General features: G+C 37.7%; 1 protein-coding gene across 2 annotated transcripts; it reads right to left on the bottom strand.

The window, feature by feature from the left end:
* Positions 1-1,025: 1,025 nt before the first annotated feature.
* Positions 1,026-4,423, bottom strand: LOC137946108 (uncharacterized). Of its 2 annotated transcripts, none has more exons than XR_011111045.1 (2): positions 4,225-4,423; positions 1,026-1,599 (listed from the first exon to the last, which is right to left on the bottom strand). XR_011111045.1 is itself a non-coding variant. In XM_068792287.1 (2 exons), exon 1 carries the CDS (start codon positions 3,413-3,415, stop codon positions 2,606-2,608), a length of 810 nt encoding a protein of 269 aa, XP_068648388.1. In that variant the 5' UTR covers positions 3,416-4,216; the 3' UTR covers positions 1,026-1,599; positions 1,674-2,605. The 2 variants fall into 2 exon arrangements, 1 of the variants encoding a protein (XP_068648388.1); XM_068792287.1 differs by lacking the exon at positions 4,225-4,423 and adding an exon at positions 1,674-4,216.
* Positions 4,424-14,920: the final 10,497 nt, after the last annotated feature.

Raw genomic sequence — 14,920 nt, 5'->3', positions numbered from 1 at the left:
ATCCAAAGCCCTCCGCTGAATCTGCATGGCTCTCTACTGTCATGATCGCTTATTGCCAGACCATTGCTGTCATTGTTATTATTTTTTTTTGTTGTTGTATCTCACTTGTTGGCATCTTCTTTCGGAAAGCAGTCCGGTGATTTTGCTACTGATTATGAGTATCATGTAGCTAGATTAATTCCTGTAATTCAGGCTTCAGTACGCTGCTTCTACTATTGCTCATGGTATATATGTCGTTGTTGATCCAACCTGCTACCCACATCAGCTGTTGTTTCGCCTACAATCAAGCATATTTGCAAAAACTATTATGGGATCTTGCCGATATTGACTTGCCGCAGCAGGATTGGTTTTTTTGGCTATTCTATTTTTGAGTTGCTGGTTCATCGATGTTTCCATCCGAGGAGCGTGAACAACGAACAAGCAAGCGCTCCACGTCAGAATACAAAGACCTGCTAAATTATTGGGATTTTCTGCTATCTGGAAGATTATCCCGCTGGTATCTTCCAAAAAATAGTTGTTGTTTGAAATACATCTAGCATGAGTTAAGACTAGAGTATGGAACAATGTCTTAGCGGCTATGAGTGATTTACTCTCACTGATATTATACCAACTGGGCCTCATGAACGAGAGCACTAATGTGAGGGGGAGTGTTGAAAGATGAAGGCATATTGAAAAATGTGTCATTTTATACAAAAAAGATTTTATACATCAATTGCAGCAAGTTGGGAGTTCATGCTGTTCTCTCACCCCCAGCCTGAAGGGGGAGTGTTGGAAGATAGGGCCCAAGCCCACACGACCAAAGAAGATCCACATATCCAAGTGTATTAAAAGATGGGCCCAAGCCCATATGTTATGGTCCCAAATTTGACACATGGATTCATAAGGAGGAATAAAAAGAAAATGAAGATCAAGCCAAAGGGAAGCTTAAAAACTCTAAGTTCGTTAAGGAGAACACACACCCCTGAGCTCGTTGAGGAGAACCCAAAACCCTGTTTAACCTAAAATCAATGATTCTCTTTCTCATTACTCTTACCCCTTAAATAGGGTTCACCCTTACAAGGTTTAAGATAAAATATTACAAAAATATTCCTATAAATAAAATATTCCAAAAATGCCCCTATGGCCTATTAATACTTCAACTGAAATAAAATAAAATAAATTAAAGAAAAAAATTAAAATAATAATGTTATTGCGTGCATAACATTACACCCCCTGGAAGAAAAAGTTTGTCCTCAAGCTCGAAGGTAGGGTCTAGATGCCGACGTCTCCACCTGTTCCCAAGTAGCATCTGCGGTAGCTATGTCCGCCCTCTCGACGCCCAAAACTGGAGCATTCCCCCTAGTAAAATTTTTTTTTTTTTGCGATCGAATGTAGGGATGCATGCTGAACGTCGCTACATCTCCCCAAGCAGCATCTTTGTCCTCCATCAATCCTGCCCCGGTGTGAAACAGCCCCTCACGGCGGCCCCCCATTGGTAAGGTTGCACTGCCTACACTTTACCAGCATGGCAGTAACAACATCATGACCCGCCCCCTGGGATTGAGAAGACTCAGCAGCACTAACCCCCTCCATTTGCTGCACCTTGAAACACTCAGAGGCCTGAAACCATCACGAACAACAGGATTAGTATGGTCACGATGTATGGTTGGTTGAACCATTTCATAGTGAAGTACCAAGAGCAAGATCGCTTCCCCGGTAGAACTAGCCATGCTACATGTTTCCTGTAATTCAGACGAGTAGTCAGGTAACTAAATAGCACTAGGAAGCCCACTGCATGTTTTTTCCTCATCACCATCATCAGCAGAAAACCCAGCTTTGCCTGAATCTAACCAGTTGTTCCTTCTCAAAAATCCAGACAGCACAAGATGCTGCTCACTATCATGGAGTACAACAAACACCTCCCCATACGTTGAAATCTCTACCGCTGCAGTTTGAATCCATTTCTGATGAAATTGGTCATGAAGTTCCAAATTCATAGGGAAGTGATGAAAGGAGACCACTATGCTGACTGCAACAGAAACTATGAGCACTGTTTTCAGCAATGCCAATGTTGGCAACACTGGTTGCAGCAGTGCCACAACAGCAGCACTTATACTCTGGGCAGATGCCACCCAGAATTTAATATTTTTCCCTTCAAAAGCCAGAAAAATCATTCCCCACAGCATAACATTCAAAATCTGGTTAAGAGAAGCTTCATCAGTGAGAGACTCCCTATCTGCCAACAACTTCTCAAAATCAATGGAATGAAGACAATATTTAGCAAAGACAACCCCTCTGCCACATATGATTTCATCTGAGATGAGAGCAATGGCAGGTAAGTCATTAAATACACCACAAGCAGCATCAATGTTCCCCCATGCACAAGCATTTGGTCAAAGTCAGAATTTTCCAGGTGGTGCTCAACTGCATTATATTTTTCAGGTTGTAGTTGCTGCTGGGGTGCTCTTATCTTCACTGCAATATGAGCAACAATTTTAAATATCAGCACCCTCTTGGGCTCAAGAGCCCCACTAATGGGACATGCAGTCATAACAAAAATTATTTGTGTAGTTGTTCTCATCATCCTCTGTGCAGCAGTCCGAGGATTCTCCATTGCTGTCAAAAGCTACATCTTCACGTCAACAACCTTCCTTGAGGCAACTGTTGCGTCAGCATGGACCGTAAGTGTTCCCATGTACTGAACACCATCATGCACCAAATTGCTCACATGAAGATGGAGGGTTAAACTTGTACCATGTAGAGTTATTATCTCTGATAGAACACAAGTACCTTTACCAAGAAAATCTTGCGCATCCACCCTAAGGGCTTTGAAACGCATGTCATGAAACTGGGTAGCAACAGCAGACCCCCTACATATCAGTGGTAGGACAGGTTCCATTTGAGACACCACTCTGATTTTTGGAATCCAAACAGGATTGGAGTGATTGATAATTACTGTTGTCTGCCCAAATTCTGCTAGTGTACCCACAGTTAACATATGAAGCTCTTCCTTAGCAATATTGTCTATGGGATACCATAGTGCATAAGGCTGCTTCTTTAGACGAAGTTCTGGATTGTGCTGCACCAACCCAACAGGAGAGAGGTTCCTGAGTATGTTCTCACAATCAACATCAGATTGTGGTTCTGCAGTAAAATGGGGAGTTTCAGCTTGTTGAGGAGCTAGTGTAACAATTGAGATCTCCAACTTAGGATCAGTTTTGCTTTCATATTGAACAATGGCCTCAGTAGCACCCATTTGTAGATCCTTGTGAAACCCACAAGCAGCCTCAGCAGTAATGGTTGTGGACTTCATGGATAGGGTACCCCTTCTGGCAATTCCAAGTTGTTGAACCAATATGTTCTCCATCCGCATACCAATATGGTTGAAGTCTGATTTGGCAGCCTGCACATTTCCATGAGGATATCTTTCAAGCATTAGCTGCTCTTGAATTGCTTGTGGTAAAATTTCAAAAAGCAGCTGTGATTGATGTATTATTTTCTTTTTCCACAATCCACCTTCCACAAAAACATCATGAGCAAGGATCTCATTTAGCACTGCAATAAGTTGTTGCACCTCTGGAATGAAACCAATTAAATCTTTTGAGATAAGTATCACACCATAATTATAGCCAAGATCAGCTCATTTGCAAATAGTATTTGTAATGCAGTCAGTCACATTTTTCAGATTTTGCTTCTTAGCAGCCACCTCTTCTCCAATAATAGTGATATTAGGATGTTTTTGCAAGGCATGTCCCATAAGCCTTACAAAGCGATAATATTTTTCTGTAGACCGCGCATCAATCCTAGCATTCCCTATTATTTCTGCATATATCTTGCAAGTTGTATCAAGCTTTAGTTTGAAATTTAAGTTGTCAAATTCCCCAGAAAGACGAATTGCTTTCCTGCCTTCCAGATCTTCTGACCATTCCACATAAACAGGATTTCAGATTAGGCTAAATATTCAGGGATCTCAGGCCGAAATGATAAGAGGAAGTTCCAAGTGACAATACTCCTATCCGCCATTCTCTCAAACTTCTTCTCTGCAAATTTAATGAACATAGCAGGAACCTTCATAACAAAATTCCCATCTTGAATTTCTGATGCTAAAGCCTGAACTCCATCCAAAGGCGAGCACTGTTTCTCAGCCCAACTAAACACCCTCAACGCCATTGTAGAGTTCTTTCATAAAAAATCGAGGGACTTGAGAAAGGACAAGATTTTGAGAAAATCGTCTCAGAAACTTACCCCAAAAATCGTTCAAGTCGGTTTCCAGCTTGGATGCCGAGAGCGAGATTGAGACTGAGAATCCGGAAGCCAAAGCCCACCGGATTTGTTTCTGACGGCGCTTCCTCCTTTTCCGGTGGCGAATAGCAGCAAATCGTGGTCTCACTTGTTGCTGATGGTGAACACCAGGGCATCGTGGCCGAAATTTAGAATATGGCTGGTTCGAAGAACCTTGAGGTGGGACGACGAATAGGCCTCTTGGTTCCTTATATAGCTGACTCCGACTTCATATTTGAGGTCACACCCAAGTCAGCCTTTATTGACGAGATTTTGGCGCCGATTTTAGAGTTGCTGTCTTAGACTCCGATTTCTTACGTGCAAGAGTCCCCGCTGTTCGGCTTTGGATTTTCCTACAAGGAAATTGGTAGTTTTTCTGGCCCTTAGCCTTTTTGCCCGTCCAAGACAGCGTCTGCCTCTCCTTCTGTGAATTTTTCGTTCTTGGATGATTTAGGTCATATGACCTTCTCTGTGGTAGTGAGTTGCTCCCTTGCAGAAAATTTAATGGCAGCGGCAACGAGTTTCTCAAAAAGTTCCATGGAAGCTGCTAACAATGTGTGTGTTTGTTCCAATTCTTTACGCATGGCCATCCATTTTTCTTTGGATATCGAATACCCAGATGCATAATAACCCATTGTGTTCCCGCTCTGATACCAGTTGTTATGGTCCCGGATCTGACACATGGATTCGTAGGGAGGAAGAAGAGGAAGACGAAGATCAAGCCAAAGGGAAGTTTGAAAAGGCACACCCCTGAGCTCGTTGAGAAGAACTCAAAACCCTGTTTAACCTAAAATATATGCTTCTCTTTCTCATTACTCTTACCCCTTAAATAGGGTTCACCCTTACAAGGTTTAACATAAAATATTACAAAAATATCCCAATAAATAAAATATTCTAAAAATGCCCCTATGGCCTATTAATACCTTAACTGAAATAAAATAAAGTAAATTAAAGAAAAACAATTCAAATAATAATGTTATTGCATGCATAACACCATAAGACTAAGAAAGACCCATGCAACCAAGAGATATAGAAGACAAGATCAAGGCCCATAGGCCCACATACACTGATGGCAAGATGATAAATAAAGGGTCATCTCATAGAGATTGCATGGATGTAATTAAGTTAAAGTTTCAGGGTTAAAACCCTAAACCCTAAGTTTAGGGGTATTATTGTAATACAATAGTTTCATAAATCTATAAATAGAGCTTTAGGGGGAGGGTTAGGATAATCAAGTCCATAACCCTTCTTCCTCTAGGTTTCTCCCAATGGGTCTCTCTCCCTTTTTCTCCATGAGCTAAATCCATGGAGTCCTGAAAATCAACAAAAGGAGAATGGTTGGCAAATTGTCCTGCGAGAAGGAACAATTTATCTTGAGATGTCATATAATATTTTTCATAATCAAGTGGATTTTGATTTTAATTGAGTGTTTGGCCTTCTCCTATACCAATTATTGGCCCAGGTGGCTTTTGAAAGAGGAGGGTGAATTGAGTATTTAAAATTAAATACTAAACAAGGCATGTAAACAAAGAATCATGCGAATTCATAATTTTAATGAAAAATAAACATTCACAGACCATAAGCTTTTGTTGGGAATTGTCACTATTTCAAATATCTAAAAGCTAGAATTTACACAAAGATATTTCAAATCTCTTGAAGTCACATGTAACTCAATACATGCCTTGCAAAATAATAATCTACCCAAGAGATTGGCTAGATTCTAGCTCTAGTTGGCCATTTCTATCTAGATTAAATAGGTTCTCGATGAACCTTTCACAAAGTAAAATTAAAGAAAGGAAAACTTACACCCTTGACTTGGAGAGTTTCTTCTCCTTGAGAGATCCAAGCTTCTACTTCTTTAGCAGCACAATGTGGAGTTAGGGAGTTTGTCTAATATGCAATGCAAGGAAAGAAAAGGAAAAAAGTGGTGAATTTTTCAAGGCTAAAGCTCACTCTTTCACTCTAAAGAACTTTTGAGAAGTTTTTCAAGTTTGAGGATAAATGCTCAAAGATTTTTACAATAAATGGTCATTAACTTATCTATGCATGGTTTGGTGGGGATATTTATCACTTCCCTAAGCTCAACTAATAATTTTTTACCTATTGCAAAAAAAAAATGATGATTGATCAATCATTGTAAAGTGATTGATCGATCAATCAATTGTAATAGCTCTTTTTGTATCAGAATGTGACTTATCAATCGTTGGACTAATCGATCAATATTTTATCGTTGGTCCTAAAAATTTATGTTGATTGATCATTACCAGGGGATGATTGGTCAATCAGAATTCTCTTTGCCTGTGCAATGCAAGTATGATCAATTAGTGAACTTCCTATGGTTGATCATGCTTTATGTCTCTGATTGGCAAGATTCAGTCCGATCGATCAATCATGTGGGATGATCGATCATTCCATGTGACTTTTACTTGCTTGAATAGTATTGATTGATTAATCCAAATGGGATGATCAATCATGTATTATAGCATGATATGGCTATATTTTGGATGATTGATCAATCAACTAAGGTTGATCGATAAGGTTGATCGATCATTCTAGTGCTAGTTTAACTACGTTGACTTTCAAAGCATAGGAATGATTTTATTCAAGTGCTCCAACATGTTCTAAGGGATGTTTGTGATATTCCTAAACATGTTTATATGCAAAGTATGTCCTAAATCTCTATATACACCATTGTACTTTAAGAAGGGAGTTAGGAAAGCTCTCTTGAATTTGTGATTGAGTTTTAACATATGACTTTTACACTTAAACTCTTGTCCTCTCGTTGTCTTCTTTGTTAGGAATTAGATGCCCTAATTCCAAACTAATGAGAGCAATAATAATAATCGCATAAGAAAAAAAAAAGCAAACACGAAAAAATACACAAGACTTATACAGGTTCACCTCAAGGTGAGATTCCGTCTTGTCTTTTGCCACTACAATATTCCACTATGAAGATGAAATAATTTATAAGAGAAATCGTACATAACTTACAAGTATTTTTCTCTAACCTCTGTCAGGCCGCAACTCAAGATCCTTCTCTATGATGATAAAACACTAATTGCAGTGCCCCATATATAAAGAAAAAACTAGGGAAACCGTAATATAAGAGTGAAATCTCCAAACTACCCTTAATGAAACAACAATCAATATATCGTGGACATTTCGAGGGCTCTGTCCCCCTTCCAACCCCCACGGCGACCTTACTAAGAAGGTCAATCTATGTACCGACTCAGTGTAAGACGTTGATTAGACTTCACAACTTAACATTCTTCGTTGTGAATGTTTCTTCAAGGGATGTCCTTAAATGTTGCTTGAAGACTTGAATAGGCTTGATCATTTTGAAGCTTTAGACCTTGAGATGAATTGACTCTTGAAGGTAAAGTATCTAAAATACTTAGTTTTGTAAATTTTCAGCTCTACTAAGTTTTTTTATCATCAAAAGAAATAATGGAGTCAACCTACGATCAATATTTTCCATCGTTGACTCTGAGGAAGCCATGGCTGAAATATTTTTGCTCTGTTACCAACATGTTAGAACTGAACCTTGGCTTTGATACCAACTGTCACGCCACAAGATCAAGCCAGAAAACCTCCTAGTCCCTCAGTGTACGACATAACTTATTGCGGCTGAAAAGTAAGCTAGTCAACCTCTTTTTTAAGAAGAAATTAAGCCAAAAATAAAGAGAAAGGATTTTTCACAGAAATGGAGAACTCTAAGCATGAATTTGAAGATGTTATAAGTGATATACAAAGCCCTATTTATAGGCCAAAGAGATATAAACCCCCTTATCCCTTATTCAAACTCTTCCAAATGAAAAATTGTCACCTAAGTATGGCAATTCTTAAATTTATTCAAATTCAAACAAGGCATTATCCCACATGCCTAAAATCCCTTAAAAATCCTATCCAAATCCATCTAGATAGGCCCCCCAACTTCAAATTTTGAATTTTTAGCCCATCAGTTAGCCATCTGGATAGGCCCACGCGCATGGAACAACTTAGGCTACGTGCCCTCATATCACTTGGGCATATTAGAGTTGAGGGATTTGCAAATATAGACTGGGAAAGTTCTCCTAACGATAGGAAATTTACCTTTGGTTTCTATTCAATGGTTGGTGGCAATCTAATGACCTAGCTCAATAAAAAACCAAAGTGTTCTACTCAGTCCAGTACAGGCCAAATACATGGCTATGGCGCAAGCAGTCAGTGAGATGTTATGACTTCAATCCTTAGAACTTGGCTTTCCAGTGGAGCCCTCCATACAACTTCATTGTGACAATCAAACAACTATTCACATTGTTGCAAATCCAATGCTTCATGAAAGTACAGAGCACATTGAGTGTTGATTTTTATGGCCAACACATAAACACAAAAGATCTCAAGGGAAGGAGAGAAGTGATGAATTCTAGGTCTTGGGAGAGAGAAGAGAAGAAACCAATGAAGAGAAAGAAGACGAGAGAGAGAGAGAGAGAGAGAGAGAGAGAGAGAGAGAGAGAGATATGGACAAATTTGTGCCAAGAGGAAGAGGTTTGAATGTTCTACCCCATGCCTTGAGGTGGTATTTATAGTTGTGTGAAGGTCTTTACAATGACTACAATGCCCTTAGGGCTACATGCTTCAAAAGGAAAAAGACATTGGATATACACCAGCTTGAATAATTACAACTTTATGCCATTTCTATGGAAGTTCTCCTTATTTACTAGCCATGCCACCCCTACACATGAGGTGGCATAAAAAGTCTTACACAATAAGAGGTCTAACAAAGTCACAATTATTAAGGAGGCAAGTCTCACAAAAGAGTTTCAGTTTAAAGGTGTTTTAGTCATGTTAATCTTATATTTATTTTGGGTTATTTAAATATGCTAAGACTTATCTTTAAGTGTTAGAGTTTGGGTGTAATTGGGACAAAAGTAATTTTGTTGTAATTGGACTCTACTACCTTCCTCTATTATAAATAGAGGTTCATGTACTCTGTTTATAATAAGTTAATGATATATTTCTCTTTTCCATAAATTCAACATGGTATCAGAGCAGATTCTGTGAGTTGACTTGGTCAACCCATAGAGATAATGAGATCTTTTTCTCTAAACACTAAACCCTAAGTCTAGGTTCGTATTATTTTTCTTTTCTGTCCCTATACTTGTTAGCTTGCTTTACGTTTTCACCTATATAATGAGCTTTTAATATTTCAAATTATATATGGACAGAAATATATTCAAGTCTACTTTCCGAAAAAAAAGGATTTTTTCCAATTTCCTCTATAAAGAGAAATTGATATTTGAAGCAGCAAAGTCAGATTGCGAAAGAGGTTCGAGCAGCAGAAGAAAGCTTCAACTTCCGACGTATTTTATGCTATCAAGAACCAGACTTTATATGGATAATTATATACAAAAATAAATATTTTTAAGTCAATTTTCTTACCTATTCATTGAATTCTCTATCTGATTTTTTTAGGAAGATATTGATCTTGGAAGAGTCAATGGTCATGATAAAAAAAAGGAGAAACAGTACTAGTTCGGCCAGATGACAAAAACCGAAATCTATTAGATTATTTATCTTCTGATAGTTATATTTTATGAAGATAATTTATACTTGGATGAAAGGTTTAAGTCTAGTTTCAGAAGGAGAAAATTTTATGTTAGTCTGATCTATATTTAAAGATATATTCGCATTGGAAGAATCAAAGGTCATGCTGGTATTCTGTTGCATTGAAAATTCCGAATTTAAGCCCATTGTTTTGCATCACTTTTTGAGTTGATATATCACGAAAATATCTCACTTCACCCTAGTTTGAGGGCTTATTTATACATCTCTGTTATTTGGGCTTATTGCTACATCTATGATATTTGGTTAAATCTGGGATCACTGCCATTACCTCCCAACCCTTCCCCCCTCAAATAGGGGGTGAGAGAACATCATATGAACACCTAGCTTGCTGCAAATGGTGTGTTAAATATTTTTGTATAAAATGGCCCAAGCCCACACGACCAAGGAAGGCCCACATATTTAAGAGTGTTGGAAGATGGACGTAAGCCTCTAAGATATGGATCCATTGAAGATGGGATCAAATCGACACGACTAAAGAAGTCTCACAAACCTAAGAATATTGGAAGATGGGCGCAAGCCCATAAGATATGAGACCCACCATGATCACGTGAGGTGGCATAAGAAGTCTAATAGAGCCACAATTATTATGGAAGCAGGTCTCACAGAAGAGTTTTAGTTTAGTCATGTTAAATCTTCTAATTCTTTTGGGTTATTTAATTATGTTTGGACTTATCTTTAAGTGTTTGAGTTTGGGTGTAATTGGGACAATGGTAGTTTTATTGTAATTGGACTCTACTACCTTCCTCAATAATAAATAGACGTTCATATACTCTAATTATAATAAGTCAATGAAGTATTTCTCTTTTCCATAAATTCAACACTTCATTATATGAAAGTTTGAGATTTATACATCTCGGGTTGGAAGAAGTTTGCCAAGGTTATTTTTGTTGCTTTACAAGTTCTTGGTTGAAAATCAGTTAATTTTGAAATTTTTTGCATGAAGAATTATCATTTTGTGGGAACAAGATTTTATGATGAATAACAATGTTCTTGGACGGAATATGAGTGTTTTTGTTCTCATAGGATTTAAAAAATCATATTACTTAGCTTATATGCTAAGCTTCTGCATTAACCGAGTTATTTGAAGAGTTGAACTCCACTCGGTTTTGTGATTTTTTTGGAGAATGTTTTCTGAGGTTTCGGCCCTCATATGAGAATTATAGAGATATGCACATCTCTCATGCCAAGGTTCATCAATTTTGAATAAAAAAAGAAAGGGAAAGTTGAAAGAAGAAGGCAATTTTTTTAGCAAAGTTTTTTATAAAACAGGGAGGCCAGACTTTGTTTGATTCAAAGCCACGAGTTGGCGGATTTTTCTTGCTTCAATCTTCATGAGAAGTCAAGAATAGAAGATTTTTTTTTGTGAAGTTTGGTCTGAGGCCCATCCCAAAATGACTAGCCATCTTAGGAATCCTCTTTCCCAACTAATAAACTCAACATATTTGTTTTCACTAATCCATGTGGGACTATTCCATAGCACTCCCCCTCACGTGTAGACCCTCTGGGCTCTTACATGTGGATAATTTGGATGGTGGCCCACATAGAAGAACCTATTGCTCTGATACCATGTGAAGTTGGGTCCAAGGCCCATCCCAAAATGACTAGCCATCTTAGGAACCTTTTTTTCAAACTAATAAACTCAACATATTTGTTTTCACTAATCCATGTGGGACAATTCCTTGATTGTTTTACATAAAAGCAAGCAAGAACAAAAGAATTACGGAAGTGGTCCTTTGGAAAGCCAAGTTGGTGCCAATCGATCTGAAGAAAGATCGTTGTCTTTTGAGATCTCACATTCAATCAATATCTTCTTGATTAGGCCTGATTTGTTTAACTTTCCTAAGAGGGTTCCCTCTTTGCCTAAAAGTCTTGATAAGCTTGGGTTCTCCTCCCATATACCCGAGCTAGTCTTGGTTTCACTTGATTTTATAAGCCGCTTACTTAGGCTACTTCACATTTGAGTACACTCTTATCCTTGAATTACCTTTTATGGTTCAAGAATACATGGGTAGCAAGAATGATATTCTCAAGATTACTACCATACCCCTGTGAGGGATATCAAATTATTTGAGCTAGTCCAAATCAGTTTGACGGTTTCTTATTACGAGGTTGTTTCCAACAATGTTGTTCATCTAGACATGACTAAGGGGGGGAGAGGGGGGGGGGGGGGGGGGGGGGGGGGGAGGATTAGTCCATTTGAATTTGGAGATGAACTTCAATTACATTACTTAGTTGATGTTGTGACGTCGTTAGTGGTGCACCAGCACCCGATTCATGTTGATGGACCAGATGAATCCGAAGATGACGGCCAAGGTTTAATTTCTAGATTCAGGTTTTTGTGGTTTTTTGGTAATCATTTGGATGAAGCATTGAGACGCATCGTCGCATTTGATCAATAATATTTTTTAATTATTTTGGTTTAATTAATCCATTTTATAATTAATAAACCAATGGTTTTAAATTTAATGGAAAATATTATTAATTAATAAATCATAAAAATATATAGTGTGTTAAATTTAGCATTTGATCAATTCTTTTTGTTTAATCATTCCTTTTTATGTTAAAGTATAGCTTATGTTATTAATAAATTAATAACTTAATTTATTATATTCGTTTCTTTTATTTTTAACTTTATTTTTTTATAATTAATCATGTGCACAATTAATTGGCTCACGTAATTATTGTATTAATGTACAATAAACTGCAATCATTAAATAATATAATATCTAATTTAATTAATTAGTATATTAATATTGTTTAATTATACATTAAAATATTTATTAGTGTAGTAATCATGTTTGTTTTACCTAATTTGGGGTTTAGGTATTATGTTTTAATTAAGTATATTATTACAAGTTACACATTATGTTGTTTTTTATATTTTTCTCATTTTTAGGCACTAACATTGAAAACTGTTTTCCAGTACACATGAACTCGTCCACACTAACACCAAATTTAATGTTAAAGTTCATGTAGATTATTCAAATGAATTTGAAGTTGAAGTTCATGTGCCAAGTTTGTAGACTAACCCCCTCCCCCATGCAAATTTGGTAGAAATGTGCTCAGTTGTACTCTAGCTCCGACAACTTACAATGGCCATATGATATTCTCCAAAGTATGTTTAATACTAAAAAAAGGATAAAATATCCATGAATATTTGGTTCGATTTAGAGATCTTATTCAAGAATGGAAGTTAGCTTTGCCTAACTCCACTGATTGCCTCTATCCAAGACGAGCAAAAGGAAGCCTTAGCCACTATCATTGTCTAGCAAATATTAAGTCAAATCTCGAGGTTGTTAAAACTCAACTCCTTAACGCCTCCACTATTCCCACCTTTGATTATGTATGTGTCACATTACTTAGCATTCTAGACTCCTCTTCCCCTTCTTCCATTGAAGTATCATCCGCTATGTGCTTAGGGAATAGGGGAACATCAACCGACCATGACCGAGGTTGTGGAAGAAATTATAGAGGAGGACAAGGAAGAGGTGGAAGGAATGGTTGCCCCATAATAGAAGGCAAGGAATGTACCCCCTGTGGGAAATATGGCCACACTATCGATCAGTGTTGGAAAATCCATGGCACGTTGGAATGGGCCAAGGCTAATCAAGCCTCAGTAAGTGGTACAAAGGAAGACAAGTCTGCCCCACCAACAGAAAAGAAGACCCTTACCGATGATGAATATGACTTATTCCAAAAGATGAAAACTCTGATGGTCTCTCTTCCAAGTTCTTCCTCAACTACTACTGCCACCACTAATTCAGGTATGTTCTCTGCCACTTCCTTCTCTTCATCTAGTATAATTGACTCAGGGGCCTCCGAGCATCTAATAGGTAATAAAAATCTACTCCACTTTGTCTCTCCTTCTCTCTCAAATAAATTTGTTACTATAGCTGATGGACTAAAGTTCTTGGGAAAGGATCCACCTCTGTTACGCCATCACTTCCGCTCATAGATATTCTTTTTATTCCTATCTTTCCCTTGAATCTTTTATTTGTTAATCAACTTATACAATATTTCAATTGTTCCATCACCTTCTCACCCACTTCTTGTGTGTTTCAAGATCTTACAACGAAGAAAGGGATTTTTAGAGGCTAAGATCAAGGGGTGATCTACTACTCAGATGTGCCTCAAATAAATGTTGTCTCAAACAAGAACACAGAGACAAGTCTATGGCACAATCAACTGGGACATCCATCCGCACAATCTCTTCATCTTCTTTTTCCTACCTTTAAGGATATGTCAAGTTTAAATTGTCAAGTGTGTCAACTAAGCAAACACCAGAGGACCACATACTCTCCTCGGTCTATACTTAAAAGTGTTGCTCCTTTTTTGTTGATTTACATAGATGTATGGGGACCCTTGAGCGTCTCAAACATTTACCAAGTTAAGTACTTTATTGCCTTTATTGATGATTTTACTCGTACTACATGGTTATTTCTCTTTAAAGAACGATCTAAAATATCATTAATTTTTAAACCCTTTTAGGCTATGGTGCTCACTCAATTTGGTCAGAAAATAAAAGTACTTAAAGTATGATAATGCCAAATAATATATCTCCAATGATCTTGACTTTTTTTTGTTAAGAGAATGGCATTATCCATCAAATGTCTTATGCCTACACCCCTCAATAGAATGGTGTAGCAGAACAGAAGAACCGTCATCTTCTTGAGGTAGACCGCCGGTTATAACCAGCAACCACCCTTTAACGGAAACCACCAAGCGACGGGTCATTTAGGTGACGGTTAGAGAACCGTCTAACATGAAAGTACCATACTTTTACTGGTCGTGTGCCATTCTTATTGCATGATTTCTTATAAGTAGGCTACCCTCTTCCATTCTCAATCATAAATCATCATATTCCTTATTGTTTCCACACGGTGATCCTTTTTCGTTTCCCTTTAAAATCTTCGTATGTACATACTTAGTTCATATTACCTCCCCACAGCATAGTAAACTTGATCAAAAAAATTTCAAGTGTATCTTTTTGGAAGATGGGCCCAAGCCCACATAACCAAGGAAGGCCCACACATCCAAGTATGTTAGATGATGG

The sequence above is a fragment of the Aristolochia californica genome, unplaced genomic scaffold (assembly GCF_029961685.1).
Source record: "Aristolochia californica isolate CCGP_79_NKW_82.1479 unplaced genomic scaffold, dmAriCali1.0.hap1 SCAF_12, whole genome shotgun sequence".
Taxonomy (NCBI): Eukaryota; Viridiplantae; Streptophyta; class Magnoliopsida; order Piperales; family Aristolochiaceae; genus Aristolochia; species Aristolochia californica.
Note: the sequence above shows the minus strand (reverse complement) of the source record. Positions and strands in the feature narration are given on the sequence as shown.

What these genes read in the sequence shown, in the direction of transcription:
- LOC137946108 (XM_068792287.1), bottom strand. Translation starts at nt 3,415, where the DNA reads ATGCTTGAAAGATATCCTCATGGAAATGTGCAGGCTGCCAAATCAGAC.